The following is a 17,510-nucleotide window of genomic DNA, read 5'->3' as shown; positions in this document are numbered from 1 at the left end:
CTCAGGACCTCTGGAAGAGCAGCCAGTGCTCTTAACCTCTGAGCCATCTCTTCAGCCCAAAATAACATTTTCAAATTGTTCCTTGCATGGCTTTGGGCATGTCACATTCTAGAGCCTCAGTTTCCTTACCTGTGAAATTGGCATCAGTAGTGCCAGAGAGATGCTCACTTGAGAAAGTGCAGGAGACTTGAGTTTGATTCTCAGCAGCGGATTAAAAGCCAGGAGTGGGGCCGGGCGTGGTGGCGCACGCCTTTAATCCCAGCACTCGGGAGGCAGAGGCAGGCGGATTGCTGTGAGTTCGAGGCCAGCCTGGTCTACAAAGTGAGTCCAGGATGGCCAAGGCTACACAGAGAAACCCTGTCTTGAAAAACCAAAAAGAATCCCCTTGAAGGGAAGTTTAGTGCCCTAATCAGGGCTGTGCCCCCTGACCCTCCTCCGCCCTTGGCACATAGTAGGTGTTAGATATAGTTCCTCACTGGGTGAGTGACTTAGTAATAGCAGGGACCATGCTCTGCCCGTCTTGGGGCCGGGAACCAGATTTGAGCAAGTGTTTCTGAACAGAACAGCTTTGTAGAAATGCTGTTGGGCTGTGTTTCCAGTCCAACTGAGAAAGAGGCTGTGATGGGTAACTGTCTGTGACAGTTGGCTGGGCTGAGGGATGCATAGATAGTGCGAAGACACCATCCCTGCGACTGTCTGGGAGGCCATTTCCAGGAGGGTAAGTCTGAGTACGTGGGCCGAGTGACAGTCTGGCTGCACAGGGCATATCACTGACCCACTGTGGCCCTTGCATTGAGGTAGAGGGTCAAAAGAAACCAAGGGAGGCTCTGAGGGGGAGCTGAGATAGCCGTCCTCCGCTCTGGGATTTTGAGGCTCCCATTCTGAGGTCTTCAAGCTCGGATGGAGGCTTATTGGCTCCCCCTCTTCCTGGTGCTCAGGGCTTCCAGCTTGGGCTGGGATTGTATTGATGCTTGGTTTGTTTGTTTTTGTTTTTGGCTCCAGCTCCATCCTCCACACTCACGTGAGTTAACCTCTCAGAATAAATCTCTCTATTGGTTCTGTTTTCCTAGAGAATCTAAACTAAAACAAAGACTTATTCACTTATCCCAAATCTCTCCAAGCCTTTCGTAAAACGAGGCTGTGACTAACAGTCACCTCAAGATTATTTTAAAGAGTAAATGATGAATTACCCAGAAAGTGTTCCCTTTGGGTCCTTTCTTCTCTCACTTCCCTCTTCTGTAAATGGGGATTTACTCATTCAGTCACTTATTCATTCACACAGCGTTCAAGGGCACAGTGTTGCGTTTAAGACTCAGGGAAGGGTAGCCCGACTCCTGGCTACTTTATTGGATTCTCTTTGCTAACTCCCTACACCACCCCTATCCCTTCCAATGTTCCCCCCACACACACTCGATAGGAAAGAAAGAAGGTTAGAGGGGAGAGGGGTACTGATGTCAATAGACTACTTCCTGCTGATTAGGGCCATTGAGTTCCTTGGGGCAAGCAACTCCAACCAGCAACAGCAGCAACCAGCAACAGGAGCAACCAGCAACCAGCAACAGGAGCAACCAACAACCAGCAACCAGCAACAGGAGCAACCAGCAACAGGAGCAACCAGCAAACACCAATAGCAGTAGGGGGAACAGTAGCGTCCCCACCTCTTGGGGCTCTGGCATTATATACTCTCTGAGGCACCCCCAGAATTTCATACATAAACCATCCTCAGCTGGTAAAATAATGTCCCTGCCAGAGCGTGAGGCAAATCATAGTCAGCTGCTGTGGGCAATCTGAAGCTGCCCCATCCCCCATCCCCCATCCCTGGGATTAAAGCAAACACATTCCCGTATTTCTGTGTTAAAGAAACCAAGATTCTCATTACAGGAAAGTAGCTGGGTGGTGGTGGCACACGCCTTTAATCCCAGCACTTGGGAGGCAGAGGCAGGCGGATCTCTGAGTTTGAGTTGAGGCCAGCCTGGTCTACAGCACAGCCGGGGTTACGTAGGGAAACCCTGTCTGGAAAAACCACCACCATCTCCAGTGAACCACCCCTCAACACACACACACACACCCCACAGACACACACACACAAGACACACCCTCAGCGGGGAACAACGGTACAGAAGCTGAGACTAAAGGTCTTGTTCTCCAAGTACACGCTAGCAGTTTCCTGTGGGATCTTGTGAGAAGTTTTGGCAAGGGAGACTCGGGAGAGGCCAGCCTAGATCTCTGGGCTACTCCATCCAAGGATCACATGCTTACCTCACCCATTACCTAACTCCAGGGAACTGACTCCTGCCAGCCGAACTCATAAGAGACCGAAACATTTGAAGGCAGAAATTTACATTTTAGCTAGGTGTCTTGGGAGGGATTATTCATCTCCAGTGACCAAAATATTTGCACCTGTTACCCACAGCAGTCTTTTATCTTTTATTTTTCGGTAGAGAGAAATTTATATGCCAGGGGTATTTAAATGTCAGGAGTGGGTGTGTTGGCCGTGGCTTGGACAGGGTTAGAAGGAAGTCTCAGGGGCCCATCTGCAGTAGGCCTCAGGGAAGAAGCAAGATTTATGATGCGACAGCCTGCTGGGCTGCCTCTTCCATGGGAAAGGCCTCCCTGCAGTATTTTCTGTCTTATCAATGCCGAGTTTCATTTTAAATTGCCGCTGAAAGCAGATATTTTCCCCCCTTGCCTATTACACCTCTTAATTTGTCTCTCCCTCCGCTGTTGTCTCTACAAACTGTTTTGCACGAGAGACCCACACAGCAGTGTTATTTTGCCCCAGGTGAGTTTGAAAGCAAAGGAAGGTGCAAATGCCAGTGCCTTGGAGCTGGGGCACACGTGTCTGACAGCACATGCCTGTGTATGTGTGGGCTTGTGGAGGTGTCTATGGGTACGCCTGTGCACATGTCAATGTTTGCTAATATAGACCTGTCTAGGTACACTTTGGCATAATTGCTAGGGTTTCCGTGATGAAATTAAGTGTATGTTTGCATGCAAGCACACACCCACACGGCAGCCTCTGTATGCATAAAAATGCAAATGTGCACGTACATTCATGTCCAATGTATGACCCGTGCATTTGTCCGGGTCCTCGTGTCTCTCTCTGTCTGTCCCTCCCTCTCTTCTTGTTTCTCATGTTAGCATCTCTCATTAACCCCACCCAAGGGCCGTGGCCACATTTTGGTGGCGGTTTGCAAGGACCACTGGAAATACTGATTTAGCCAGACCTAACCGCGGCCACAGCTCGCCGGTTTGGTCCAGCCAGCCCCATCCCCCAGCGGGAAGCCTGTAGGGGCTGGTCTGAGCTCTGAGTATCCCTGGCTAGCAGCAACCTGGCAATCCCCGGCCGGTGCTGAGAAGTGACAGGGTCGCCCAACGATGGGCAGAGCCTTCCAGACCAACCCGGTCTCCTGGTCCTTCCGGGGGAGACCGAAACCCAGAGAGCCGAAAGGCGGAGGTGGGCGGTGGAGGGGCGTCTCGGTCATTTAGAGTCCAGCGAATGCAGAGCAGAAACCAATGGGTGACTGTGGCCCACCGGGGATCCCTCGGAGGCAGCCAATGACCTGGCTACGCTCTGCACCCCGCCCTCGCCACAGCGCGCAGCTGGACCATTGGAGCCAGCAGGATGGGGGAGCGCAGCGCCAGTACAGGGAGCGGGGGCGTGGCCCAGATTAGGACCCGCCCATCCCTCCCGCCTAGGCTCCCCATTGGCCGGACTGCGGCGCCGCGGCGGGCGGAGAGGCGGGGCGCGGGGCGCGCATGTGGGCGTGGCCTGAGGGCGTGGTTGGCGGGGGGCGGGGCGGCGGCGCTGTCGCAGTGAGAGCTGGAGTGGCGGCGGCCCGTCTGGAGCTGCGGCGGGAGAGGCTGCGCGGCAAGCGGAGCCGCGGGGCCGGGAGCAGGTGATCGCAGCGGGAGACCCGCGCCCTCCCGAGTTGCGGCGCCCGAGCCCGCGCTTCCAGGCGCAGAGGCAGCCTCCTAGCCCTGAGCTGATCGTGGCCAGCTGCAGGCTTCGCACGCGTTTCCCGGGTATCCCTCTGCCCGCGCGAGCGTCTGAAGCCCCCGGGTCCCGCGCAGCCTCGGGAGCGGCTGCTGCGCGCGGCGGAGCAAAGTTGTGGACGTGTCCCGACCGCCGGGCCCCGCGCCGTCACCACCAGCCGGGTGCGCGCTCTAGGAGCGGCGCTCGCGCTGCAGCCCCGGGGGCTCCCGTTGCAAACTGCTCCAGAGGCTGAAACTTCGGGTGCCGGCGGGTCGGGGCCTGGGTCCTGCGCACCCTCCGCGAGGGCGTCGCGGAAGGCATGTGACGGCTCCGGTGCGGGAAGGCGCGGGCTCCGTGGACCAAGCGGAGAGCAGGCTGCGGCGCACGGCGGGCCCGGGCTCCAGCCGAGCAGCCCCCCTCGCCCGGGCCCCGCCGAGGCCGCCGCGCCCCCGCCCCCGCGCGGGAGGACTTGCTCCAAACTCCCTGAACTTCGGGCGGGTCCCAAAGCGGCGGCCTCGGGGGTGCGCAGCCCTGCTTGGGGACCCCAGCCGCTGAGCTCTTGCTCCCCACCTTTGAGGACTCTGAGGACCCCCGGGGGCACGGGTGGAGCTGACAACCCCGTGCTGCTGGCCGCTCCGCGATGCTCATGAGGAAAGTGCCGGGCTTCGTCCCGGCCTCGCCGTGGGGGCTGCGGCTGCCGCAGAAGTTCCTTTTCCTGCTCTTTCTCTCGGGCCTCGTCACCCTATGCTTCGGCGCCCTGTTCCTCCTGCCCCACTCCTCTCGCCTCAAGCGCCTCTTCTCGGCCTCGCGGACCCAGCAGCCTGGCCTGGAGGTGATGGCCGAAGTCGCTGGGCACCACCCGCTGCCTGAGCAAGAGCCGCCTCCCAACCCTGCCCCGGCGGCTCCGGCCCCGGGTGAGGACGATCCCGGCCGTCCGGTCAGTGTCCTCCGTAGGAAAGGGTGGCTGCGTCGCACCCGACCCACCGGGCCCCGGGAGGACGGCAACAGCGTTGCAGCCCCCAGGCCGCGAGAAGAGAGCGTGAGGTTCAGTTTCGACTACAGTGCTTTCCGCAGCCGCCTTCGACACCCAGTCTTGGGGACAAGGACTGATGAGAGTAAGGAGTCCCAGAGTCTAGTGCGAGCTCAGCGAGAGAAAATCAAAGAGGTAAGCATCTCCCCCCCCCCCCCCCCGACACACACCTCCCGATTTCTAGCTGCAAGCGCTTCCCCCTTCTTGGCCCCTCCTGGCTCCTGGTCTACCTGAGACCCTTCGGGGCACACTGCAGCACCACCTCTCTCTCCAAAGTTACTCTTTACCCTCGGTACATACTTTAGGGTAACTAGGGGTTCAGTTCATGGCTTCTGCCCAATCTCCAGGTGGATCTTTACGGTTGAGTTCCCGGCCCCGGTGGGCTCCACATTTTCCTTGCTGGGCTGCTAAGACGGATTCTAGGTCCTTAGTTTGCATTTGTACTGGAGGGAGTCACTGGAAACCTTCTACCTCGCTGTGTGTCTTTAAGTATTGACTTCCCCTAAGCCCCAGCAGGCTATGGAAAACCAGTATGTGTGAGGTATTTGGTGTCCTGTTTTGTAATCTCTTCAGCATCTTGCAAACACGGGATGTCGAGCATTCCTGCTAACGGCTCCTATTGAGCTTTGCTACAGTTGTACATAATTGCTCATGTGAAAGGGGAAGGGATGATCAATAAAGCAATGGTAATGTTACAGAAGCTCTGAGGTTATTGGCTTAATGAGGCGGGTCTTGGACTGGTTCCCTGTAAGGATTGAGCCGCAGAGAGATTGAGAGGGATCCCTTTGAGTCACAGTCTTAGTTTTAAGACCTCAAAAACAAACAAACACAGCCTGGGCATGGCTTGCAGACAATTGCCAAGAAGCCACCAGTACTTGAGTGTTCTGCCCCACCCCGGGTGAGAGTGGTCTGTGGCCAGCAGAGCAGAGGGGGCTGCAGTGACACCCCCAGGCCACAAGGGGGCTGTGAACAAGCAGTGGGCCAGGGTCTCCCTGGAAAGAAGAGGATGCTCTCCCCCCTTCCTGGGGACCCAGAGGGAAAGCGTTGCTTTAAGTCTGGACCTCTAAGTTTACTACAGGAAGGCAGTAGGCCTGCCTTTCTGGAGAGAGCACCAGCAGCTTTAGGGTCTCTCCCCTGCCAAGGTCTACTGGAGCCGCTGGAGGACTTGGTTACCCTCCTCCCAGGGTCCACCTCAGTTTCCCATTTCCTATTTGGGTCTGCTGGTACCCAAAGGTGCTGTGCCCTGTTTGAGTCTCTTAATATGCAACCACAGGACACGTGTAGTCATGCTGAAGCTAAGTCCTTGGTGTGTGCATGCTCGTGTGTGTGTGTGTGTGTGTGTGTGTGTGTGTGTGTGTGTGTGTATGTGTCTGGCATGCACGCACAGGAGTGCCTCTCAGTTCCCCAATTTTCACCCAACTCTCACATGTTAACCAAAAACTAGAATTTGCAGCAGTGAAGCGAAAGGCATCACTTCTCCCCTTTCTGTTGAGGGTTGTCTTGTGCCCAGCTCACCTGGGCCTCTTGTCTCTCCTTTCCCGAAGCTGCCTCTCAATACAGGCCCTCTTAACCACTCTTTCAAACCTCCAGTGAAATCACATATGTTGTGTGCCTGCCATTTCTCATGGGATGCCTAGAGCTGCCAAGAAATTGTCAAAAAAAGACCTCCAAAAGCGTTGAGGATTCCCTTAGTGCAGAAGAGGTCCAGCGACCCACTTCCGAAAGCCTGGGCTGGAGGGAGCCTCCCTGGTGGGGCATGGGGCAGGTAGGTTAGCTGCTGGAGGGGATCTTGGCTCTCTGTCCATACAGAGACAGCCCTTTGTTACAAGCAGCCGCTGGAGTTCCCAACTTGCTGGGGTGGCTGGGGCTGGTAGGGGGTGGGAGGATTCTATGCTTTGCAGATGGGTGTGAAATAATACAGTGGGCGGGCTGCTTTGTTGCCAGGTATCTGGGTCTGTGATGTGTCATTTCCTTATACCTCAGGTAGTAGCTAGAGGCATGCTTGTGATTCCTTGCAACTCCACAGCTTTCTCATTTTCTGTTTGGAGGCTGCAGGCTCCTCAGAGTGGTGGACACACGCTAGGCTGTATTCCCAGTTATGTTTGGGGACCCGTGGTCTTCCAGACTACTATTTATTTATTTATTTTTGAGACAGGGTTTGTCTATATAGCCTTGGCTGTCCTGGACTTGTTTTGTAGACTAGGCTGGCCTTGAACTCACAGTAATCTGCCTGCCTCTGCCTCCACCACGTGCCTTGTGTGCCATCATGCCCAGCACCAGGCTACTTGACTTTAATGCTGCCCCATGTCCCGGTTCTGAAGGCTGTGGGCTGAGTCTTTTCCTTAGAAGTTAATACACGGTGGATGGCTGTCTCTGCTTTCTTACCAGAGGAGGCGCCCTGCTGGAGGTGTCTGTTCACCGTCCCCTTTCAGGTTCTGTCTGTGTCATGCCTAGGGGTGGGTCGTTTTAGAGGTGACTGTTCTCCAACAAGGGACCGTGTGGCATCTGTCTCTGGTTTGTTTATTTCCAGACAAGGATTGATTAGACCCAAGAAGAGGAGAGTTAGCATCAGATAAAGAGAGCCCTGTTCTTATAAGATGAGATTTTTTTTTTCAAAAGTGAAAATAAACATCTGGACAGAATCAGAGGAGGTGATGGATGGCACTGGCCAGAAGCCGGGCATTCCGGCTCCTGATGGTCAGTGTGTTTGTGAACATTCTGGGTTGAGAGATGCATGTGGGTGCGAGGCCTGCTGATAAGCTGGGTCGAAGGCACAGGTTCTCGTTATCCGTCTATCAGGAAATATTTTATCACCCCCTCCTTCCCCCGACTTTGGAACCTTGCAGAAAGCAATGTGTTGGAGATGGGGTGGGGGTGAGGGACCAAGTGAACATGGCCTGGTGTCTTAGCACAGCTGCCAACTGTCTGTCTTTAGGCAGGCCATGCCTTTTCCTGCCTGAACCTTCCTGTAGGACTGGATGAAGAAGAGGTGACAGGCTGTTGGTGGGCACGGGTCCAGCTTTGAGCCTTCTGTGGACTTCCAAGCCAGTCAGGGACACTTGAGCCTTCTTTTTTTTCCTTGCACCTCTTCGTCCCATGAGGTCAAGTGTAATGACGTAATGAGGGTTTTGAGGGCAGTGAATGGTATTGTGTCCCCAGCCTGTACCTATGAACAGCTATCTAAATGTTGATTAATTTAGTTATTCCCAGCACTCTTTTTTGGTTTTTTGAGACAGGGTTTCTCTGTGTAGGCTTGGCTGTCCTAGACTTGCTTTGACGACCAGGCTGGCCTCGAACTCCCAAGTGCTGGGATTAAAGGCATGCGCCACCATGCCCGGCCCAGCACGCATATTGAACTTGAGATGGGGTGAATGGCTCTACAGCTTGGGCTTGTGAAGAGCGAAGAGACAAAGAGACGTTGACTAGAGTGCAAAAGGGAGTGGGCTTGTTAAGTGCTTCCTTTCTAGCTCTGAGGACCTTACAGTGCCACAGGGATCCTTTTTGGCATGGTGGTGTGATGTCATCTACAGAAGTGTTGGCATGCATTTGGAGCTGTCCTGGGACATGGGTAGCCTGAGGGCTGTAGGTTGGACATGTTTGATAGGGAGTGGGGCCGGGATGTCTCTGTCCATTGGCGGATGGTCTGTAGAGTCAAGTTCAGGCTTTCCTCACATGTGACAAGAGCTGGAAGCAGGTAGCTTGTTGCTGTCTCATTCCGGGGAAGTAATAGATGGTGTTCTGAACTCATGATGGTAGATTGCTGGCCCCTCCCAGTGAAGGGAGCTTTTGCCAAAGGGAATGGGCAGTCTAGGGCCATGACACCGGGCACTGGTTTTGGGTGTCCTCCCAGCCCACATGTTACTTTTCGGGCAAATTAGAGGAAGAATCATTTCCTCTGGTTCCTCTACCTCAAGTGCTCGTGTGGGCTAATAGAACCTGGATCGAATTTCTCCTTCCTTGTCCTGGACTCTCGGGTGCCCCCTCACAGGAGTCTTGCAAAGAATCCAGCCTGGCTTCAACTCTGACCTTGGTATGGGTCTTGGTCTTGATATGGTACAGCCAAGAGACCAGAATTCGGGGGTCTGCTTCTCTATGTGCCCCCCCCCACCATTTACTGCTGTCTTTATGGATCCTAGAACCTAGGATCTGGTATGACATTTAGTTGGCCCAGATCCGTGAATATTAATTCAGCTTTACTGAAGATCTGTAAATCGCACCCAGGAGATTGGTCAGTTGGTAAAGTGCTTGAGGATCTGAGTTTGAGCCTGAGAACCCGTGTCAAAAAGCAGAGCTTGGTGGCATGCCCTTCTTAGTCCAGTCGTGGGGTGTGCACGGTAGAGACAGATCTTCAGCACCCAGTGGCCAGGCAGCCTAATTTACTAGGAGGTGAAGAGACCACTTGGTTTTTCTTGACAGGGTTATCTGTGTAGCCTTAGCTGTCCTGGAACTTGCTCTGTAGACCAGGCTGGATTCGAACTCACAGAGATCCTCCTGCTTCTGCCTCCCGAGTGCTGAAATTAAAGGTGTGTGTCACCACTGCCTGGCTAAAAGACCCATCTTTTGTTTGTTTGTTATTTGTTTCTTTCAAGAGGGTCTCACTGTGTAGCCCTGGCTGTCCTGGAACTCGCTCTATAGACCAGGCTGGACTTGAACTCACAGAGATCCACCTGCCTCTGCCTCCTGAGTGCTGGGATTAAAGGGGGTGCACCACCGCTGCCCAGCTAAGAGACCCATCTTTTTATTTTATTTTATTTTTTTAAAAGGCCTGGTTAAGGCAGCTACTACTAAGCCTCACAGCCTGATTTTGATGCCTGAGTCCCACATGGGGGGAGGAGAGAACTGTTCCCAAAAGTTGTCCCCTGACCTTCACTGGCAAGCTGAGGCTCTGCGGCATGTGAGTTTCATCCTGCCCCACGGGCTAAAGAAATGAACGTAGAAAGACTTTCTGTTCTTAGAAGAAAAGCAAGAAGAAGATGGGTAACCCTGGCAACCCGAGGTTGCCCTCTGGTCTCCATATGTACACATATATGTGCATGCTTTTCTCACACGTGACAAAGAGTTGGGACTGGGCAAGTGTCTCGCGCATGCCCTCCCCCCAATGACATGCATCGCACACATATGAACATACACTGTAAATAGGCTGCTGCTTGTTGAGGCTGGATCTTTGCCCCGTAGAGCACCTGTGATTTCTAAGGAGGCTGAGGGGGAGCTCTAGCTGGCTTCAAGGGCTTAACAGCTCAACCCGAGAGGTTGGCTAGAAAAATCAGTAATTTTCCAAGGCTAATTTGAGGTGGTGGTGGTGGTGGCGGTGGCGGGGCTGTGGGTTTCCGACGAACAAACTCTCTCCTGCCTGGATAGCAGGCACTTGAAGGACACTTTTAATTGTCCCAAAGTGCCTTTAGCTTGGCAAGAAGTGTCCCTGGCTCTTCCCCTCGGGGCATGCCACCTCAAGCCTCTAGGATATTGCTGATTGTGGCAGGTGACGGTGTCATCTTGGCGAATGCTCTTTGCCCTCATTAGCGGGCTGGTTCATTAGTCATATGTGGTTTCTCTGTATCTTTGATTTATCATCACTGGTACCAGGGACAGGTAGGAAAATTAAAAGGCCTTGTGTTCTTTGTAGCATGTGAATCAGGGCCTGGGAGATGCACAGGATAATTAATATGAGGAATGGCTCAGATCCAGACGGCTTTGCCTCGAAGAGCTAGCTGGCTTGCAGACCCATCGAAGATACTTTCTGTCCTCCCTGCTCCACCGTTTCCTTCCTGCCTCGCTGTGTAGTTCCTCTCACTTAGGTGGAGAACAGGCTGTGATAACTGGACACATCCCTCCGGACGGGACACTTGCGACCCGAGCGCAGCCACAGCCTTGTGTCTCCTGCGTAGAACTTCCAGCTTTGGTTCCTTACCCCTCCAGCCACTGTTAACACGTGCAGATCGGCGGACTCTGGCGTCTCTTTGGGTCGCCAACCTTTTGGGAGGCTAGGCGTCAGAGAGGTGATTGCTTCCTGGGCCTTACATCCTTACCTTCTGTCTTTAATGTTAGATAAAAAACAAATAAAATGACGCCTGTAAAGAAATCAGCTGTTTATTTCACAGCAGAGGGGGGTGTGTGTGAGGGTATAGACTCCCCGAGGTGTTCAGAGTGACTGATTTATATCCGTGTTCACAAGACGCCTTTTCTCCAGCTTTCCCCGCAAGGCCGATCCATTACTCCACCAAAAATAAATATTGTGATATATATTAGGCATACTTTGCTCAGAGGGTCTTACATCTTTTCTCTTATTGGAAAAAATAAATCAGGGCTCGTAGATCGCACAGCCTGGCACAAGGAAGCTGCTTGGTGATTTTTGGTGGGCACCGGGCCTTGTGAGTGCCGGCGCTGGGGCTCAGAGATGTCACCGGCAAGCATCTTGAGTTGAGGGCGGGGTGGGGGTGGGTGGGTAGGGGACTGGTCAGGAGTTTTAGGAAACTTTCCTTCCTGTCATGGGTCTGTTGGCCACACAGGCAGCGGCTTGGCCGTGGAGTGATGAACTTGAGATACAAGACAGTTGTTTGCCTTCAAAGAAGTCATGGCTGTTTATTACGTGTCTTAAAGACAGGGACCACATGTGGGACATGGCCAAGTGTCATGCGTGGGGGTGGGGTGGCGGGGAGAAGGGGGATGGTTAACTGTTATGACAGCTTGCTGTGCCTGCAGTTCAGACACTAATGGCTCCTGCTTTCCCACCAGTCTCAGGCAGAGGCTTGACTCACAAGTGTTTGCATAACTTGGGGAAAACCAATACATTTTCTTGGCAAGGTGTTTCCACAGCTGATAATAGAGACTCCTCAAAGAAGAGGACCCCCTAGTCCCATCCCACCAGAGGACCCCAGTCCTACCTTCCTCTTCCTCTTTCACCTCTCTTCTCTCTGGGACTTGTTAGCACTCAGCTTAGGCAAAGATCTTCTGCTCTTTTTGGGCAGGGTTTCTCTGTGTTAGCCTTGGCTGTCCTAGAACAGACTCTGTAGACCAGGCTGGCCTCGAACTCAGATCCGCCAGCCTCTGCCTCCCGAGTGCTGGGATTAAAGGCGTGCGCCACCACGCCCGGCTCAGATCTTGTTTTCTAAAAGCAGCCCGTGCAGGTGAAAATGCCCTCATCAGCCCTGTTTTGGTGTTCTCTACCTTTCGAGAGAGCAGTAGCTACAGAGACCACAGCTAAGGGCCTCAGAGTGGTAGCTTAGCTGTAGGGGTTTGCTGCCTTCCTAGAAGGGGTTGTTTGGGTTGAGAGCTCCTCAGATCTGGGAAACAGGTGTTCAGTGCAGCTCTTCCTCATACTGGGGTCTGACTGTCTCTCACCTCAGCAGTGGTTTCTTTGATTGAAGCTCAACGTTGGAGTGGCTGGCCACAGGATTTAGTACCATCTGTGGAAACTTCTGAGGTAAATCTGTGTCTCCCCTAAAGATGTGTGTGTGTGTGTGTGTGTGTGTGTGTGTGTGTGTGTGTGTGTGTGTGTATACACACACATATACATATACATACATATGTATGTGTGTACATGTGTGCCTGCATGAGTTTATGTGCATATATGTGTCCATGGTGAGCTGGAACTGAAGTCACAAGTGGTGGTGAGCTGCCTGATGCGGGTGCTGGGAACCAAACTTGGGTCTCCGCACGAGCAGTAAGAGCTCTTAACCTCTGAGCCATCTCTCTAGTTTTGCCATTTTTGGCTAGTGCCCTCCTAGATAGAGGAATGACACTCGAGCTTTTGTCTGGCATATTCTGAGTCGGCTCCTTCCTGGTGCGCTCCGACATGTAGCAACCACTTTTAATCAACACATAATAGGGAATTGTTCCCCCCCCTTCTCACCTTCCACCTCAATCACTTCCCACTAAACACAAGTCATTCTTGCCAACTCAGTGGCCTTCATACACACTGCTGTGCAATGCAGCCATGTCCGGAAGGGTTCAGGACTCTCTCACCAGTCATCACTGGCTCTCGTCTTTTCCATAGCTGTGTGGTGTAGGTGTTATTTAGGTAAGTATAGTTTATATACAGTGAAATGCACAGATCTTCTTTTGGTGATGGGGAGTGTGGGTGGGGGTGGCACAGGTGATTCAAGAGAGGGTTTCTCTGTCACCCTGGCTGTCCTGGAACTCACTTATGTAGACCAGGCTGGCTCAGACTCAGAGATCTGCCCGCCTCTGCCTCCCCAGTGCTGGGACTAAAGGCGTGCGCCACCAACTGCTGAGCTGAAATACACAGATCTTAAATAGATTTCCTGAGTTCCGTCTCCTTGGGAAATGCTTTTGCTTTTTTTGCTCTTGAGAGGCACTCCCACCTACCCCATCTCCATCTGATTTCTCCCAGAAGACATCAGTGTAGCCTGGGATGTGAGATAAGCAGGGTAGGACAGTGTGTGCCTTGTGGATAAGGCTTCCTTCCTCACTGACAGTGTTTTCATGACGTCACAAGGCACATGGCACTCTAGTTGGGATGTGCTCCTTTGTGTGACTCCGCCTTTCTGTGTATTTGTTCAGTTGAAGTTGGATTTTTGGGTTGTTTCTAGTGTTTGACCATTATGTAAAACAAACGAACGAAAGAAGAAAACCACTTTTGACTAAAAACATGTATTTATGTGTTTGTCTGTACACCATATGCATATCTATGCTGAGGAGGCCACAAGAAGCTCCTGGGTCCTGGGACTGGAGTTACAGGTGGTTGTGAGCCACCATGTGGGTGCTGGGAACTAAACCTGGGTTCTCTGGAGAAGCAGCCCCCTGCTCTTCACCACTGAGCCACTGTCTTAGCCTGAGTGAAGCTACTTTGAAACAAGTTAGGGAACAAAACAGCAAGGAAACAGTAGTCACCGTGTCTCCCACAAATTCATCCCCCTCTCCAGTTTTCCTTATTTTCTCTCAAGAAGGCTCTGTAGTTTTCAGTGATCAGGGCTTGAGCCTTATCTTCTGTGATATGTATATGTTTTACAGTTTGTGCTGTTATGTTTGTATTCTTTCAAAAATGTAAATTTTTGGTTATTTGTTTCTAGTTCCTAGGCATATACTAGTTACATTTTTATTTTTATTTATTTTTAAAACAAAAATTTTTTGGCTTGGTTTGAGACAGAGTTTCTCTGTATAACAGTCCTGGCTGTCCTGGAACTCACTCTGTAGACCAGGCTGCCCTCGAACTCACAGAGATCCACCTACCTCTGCCTCCTGAGTGCTGGGACTAAAGGAGTGCGCCACCACCGCTGGGCAGATGCCTTATTCTTGTTCTCAAGGGAAAAAACATTTATTTGGTTTCATTGCCATAATGTTAGACATAGTTTTCTGGTAAAAGCCTTTTATAAAATCCTGCCATTCCTAGTGTGCTGCGAGGGGCTCTCTCTCTCTCTCTCTCTCTCTCTGTGTGTGTGCGCGTGCGTGCGTGCGTGCGTGTGTGTGTGTGTGTGTGTGTGTGTGTGCGCGCGTGCATGCATGCGTGCTCAGGGGGAAAGCCTTGAGCCTGATTCCTCATGTACTGCAACATCATTCTTTTGAGACCATCATTGGCTTGGAATTCACCAATTAGGCCAGGCTGGCTGGGCAGCAAGCCTCAGGGACCCACCCATGTCTGCATCCCTGGAGGCAGGATTACCAGTGTGCACCACTGGGCTTGGCTTCTCGGCATGGACTGAGCCTGTGCGACTGAATGCTGTGAGATGCTTTTCCTGAATCAGGAGATGGTGACGCTGTTTTCCCCTTTAATCCTGACACTGTGGCAAATCAGGATGCTCTAAAAAAGGATGTTTAACCAATGCACTTGATGTCCTGATATTTTGTTGAGGATTTTCTACATAGTTTTATTGTAAGCAAAATAAAAATCTTTATCTGCTTTTTGGTGTCAACATTGTGACAGCCTCATAATAGATGGGTTCTCTCCTCTCTGCATTCTGAAAGAATTATGTGTCTATGTATTCTTTTTATTACCGATCTCAGGTAGCCCAGGGTGGATTTGAACTCACATGTAGCTAAGGACGACTTTGAGCTTTTGATTCTCCTGTCCCCATCTCCCAAGTTTAGGATTTCCAGGCCTGTATGAGTATATGACCACACCTGTTTGTTTGTTTGTGTTTAATCTAGTGTTGTTTTGTTTTTATTTTGTTTTCTGGTGATAGGCACTAAATCCAGGGCCAGTACTTTAGTACTAAGCTGAGTCCCAGCCCTAAGACATTTTGGATTTTAGTATTGTTTGTTTCTTTTCTTTTTCTTTTTCTTTTTCCTTTCTTTCTTTTTTTTTTCTTTCTTTCTTTCTTTTCTTTTCTTTTTTTTTTTTTTTTTCAAGACAAGGTTTCTCTGTGTATCCTTGCCTAGACTTGCTTGTAGACCAGGCTGGCCTCAAACTCACAGTGATCAGCCTGCCTCTGCCTCCCAAGTGCCCACCCGGCTTGTTTGTTTCTTAAGTGTTTGGTAGACTCCACCAGGAAAGCCTGCCCAGATGCCTGGGAGGAAGTGTTAAATCATGACTTTGTGAGGAGGCCTGGAGAGATGGCACAGTAGTTATGAACATGTACTGCTCTTCCAGAGGACCCAGGTTCTGTTCCCAGCACCCATGTCAGGTAGCTCATAACAGCCTGCAACTCCAGCTCCAGAGGATCCGATGCCCTCTACTAGTCATCTTGGGCACCTACGCTCACTTGTACAGACACAGAAACACACACATAACTAAAATAAGCCTTAAAAACGACGACTTTGGTCATATAGCAGACATGAAGTCCTTCAGAATTTCTTTTTCTTGGGGTCGGTTTTACTGATCTTGTTTTTCAGAGAATTGTCCAGTTCATCCAAGTTGTAGGTCAAACTTCTCTCTCTCTCTCTCTCTCTCTGTCTCTCTCTCTCTCTCTCTCTCTTTCTCTCTCTCCTCTCTCTCTCTCTCTCTCTCTCTCTCTCTCTCTCTCTTTCTTTCTTGAAACAGGGTTTCTCTGTGTAGCCTTGGTTGTCCTGAACTCACTTTGTAGACCAGGCTGGCCTCGAACTCACAGTGATCCAACCTGCCTCTGCCTCCTGAGTGCTGGAATTAAAGGCGTGCACCACCATTGCCCAGCCTAGCTTTTACTTTTGAAATATAGTCTCACTAAGCTGGCTTTCAGCTCACTCTAGAGTTCAGATTAGTCTTGAACTTTGGGTTCTCCTGTCTCAGCTTTCTAAGAAGCTGGGGTTATAGGTCTGCACCCCCATGGCAGATTACTTTTGCTGTTTGTTTTGTTTTATTTTGTTTGTTGAGACAGGCTGTCTACAACAACAACAAAAACAACAAAGGCTAGAGCCACTAAGGCCCAGTTCTTTATTTTTTTGTTTTGTTTTGTTTTTCAAAACAGGGTTTCTCTGTGTAGCTGGTAGTCCTGGAACTCACTCTGTAGACCAGGCTGGCCTCAACCTCAGATCCGCCTGCCTCTGCCTCCCAAGTGCTGGGATTAAAGGCGTGTGCCACGACTGCCTGACTCAAAGTACTCTTAAGGGTCTCATTTTCTTCTAATTTTTTGAGGGATCTTTTGTGATATTTCTTTCCTTCCTGAAACTGACAGTCCCTTTTCTTCGAGTCCTTCTTTTAGCTGTTAGCTTATTAATTTTTAATTGATGTTTTCTAAAAATCAATGTCTAGTATTTTCATTGTGTGCATGTGGTATATGCATGTATGTACAGGTGGGTGCACAGGTATGTTTGCGGAGGCCAGAGTCATGTGTCTTTCCTTCCTCCTTCCTCCGTTAATCTCTCTCTCCATCCTCCCCGCCCCCTCCCGCCCAGGGTCTCCAGTCCTGGCTTGCCTGGAACTTGCTATGAAGTCCAGGCTGGCCTCAAACCTGAGAGCCAGCTGCCTCTGCCTCTCGAGTCCTGGGGTCACAGGTGTGTACCACCCCTCCCTGTCCTCTCACGTTCTGAGGTCAGGTTCGTCATTGAACCTGGAGCTCACCATCTTCACTCCACAGGCTGATCAGCAAGAATCTGGCATATTCCGCTTCCTCAGCTCTGGGGTTACAGGTGTGTGGGGTCGCACCAGCTTTCTCCGCGGGCGCTAGGGATCCAAACTCAGGGTTTCACGTTCGCATGCCGAGCGCTTCGCTCACTGAGATCCGTTTAAATCATTTCTGTTACTGCACTGTCTTTTCTTTTAGTTATTTGATATGCTTTAAAGATTTATTTATTATTATGTATACAGTGCTCTGCCTGTACATACACCTGCAGGCCAGAAGAGGGCATCAGATCCCAGTATTGTTGTGAGCCACCATGTGGCTGCTGGGAATTGAACTTAGGACCTCTGGAAGAGCAGTCAGTGCTCTTAACCTCTGAGCCATCTCTCCAGCCCCCTTGATATGCTGTCTTAGGGTTACTTTTGCTGTGACGAAACACCATGGCCAAAGCAACCTGGGGAGAAGGGTTTATTTGGCTTAGATTTCACTCACTGTTCATCACTGAAGGATATCAGGACAGGAACTCAAGGCAGGAACCTGCAGGCAGGAGCAGATGTAGAGGCCTTGGAGGGGT

The 17,510-nt window shown here is 51.5% G+C and overlaps 1 protein-coding gene across 1 annotated transcript in view; it reads left to right on the top strand.

The window, feature by feature from the left end:
* The first annotated feature begins 3,839 nt into the window (after positions 1–3,839).
* Positions 3,840–17,510, top strand: part of Man1c1 (mannosidase alpha class 1C member 1) — a 141,321-nt gene continuing 127,650 nt past the window's right edge. The window contains exon 1 of the mRNA XM_051171720.1: positions 3,840–5,141. Within this exon, the coding sequence (XP_051027677.1) occupies positions 4,617–5,141 (525 nt within the window). The 5' untranslated portion in view covers positions 3,840–4,616. The remainder of the gene's footprint in view (positions 5,142–17,510) is intronic.

This window comes from Acomys russatus, chromosome 29, assembly GCF_903995435.1.
Source record: "Acomys russatus chromosome 29, mAcoRus1.1, whole genome shotgun sequence".
In the NCBI taxonomy this organism is placed as follows: Eukaryota; Metazoa; Chordata; class Mammalia; order Rodentia; family Muridae; genus Acomys; species Acomys russatus.
This window is presented reverse-complemented; position numbering and strand designations above follow the sequence as displayed.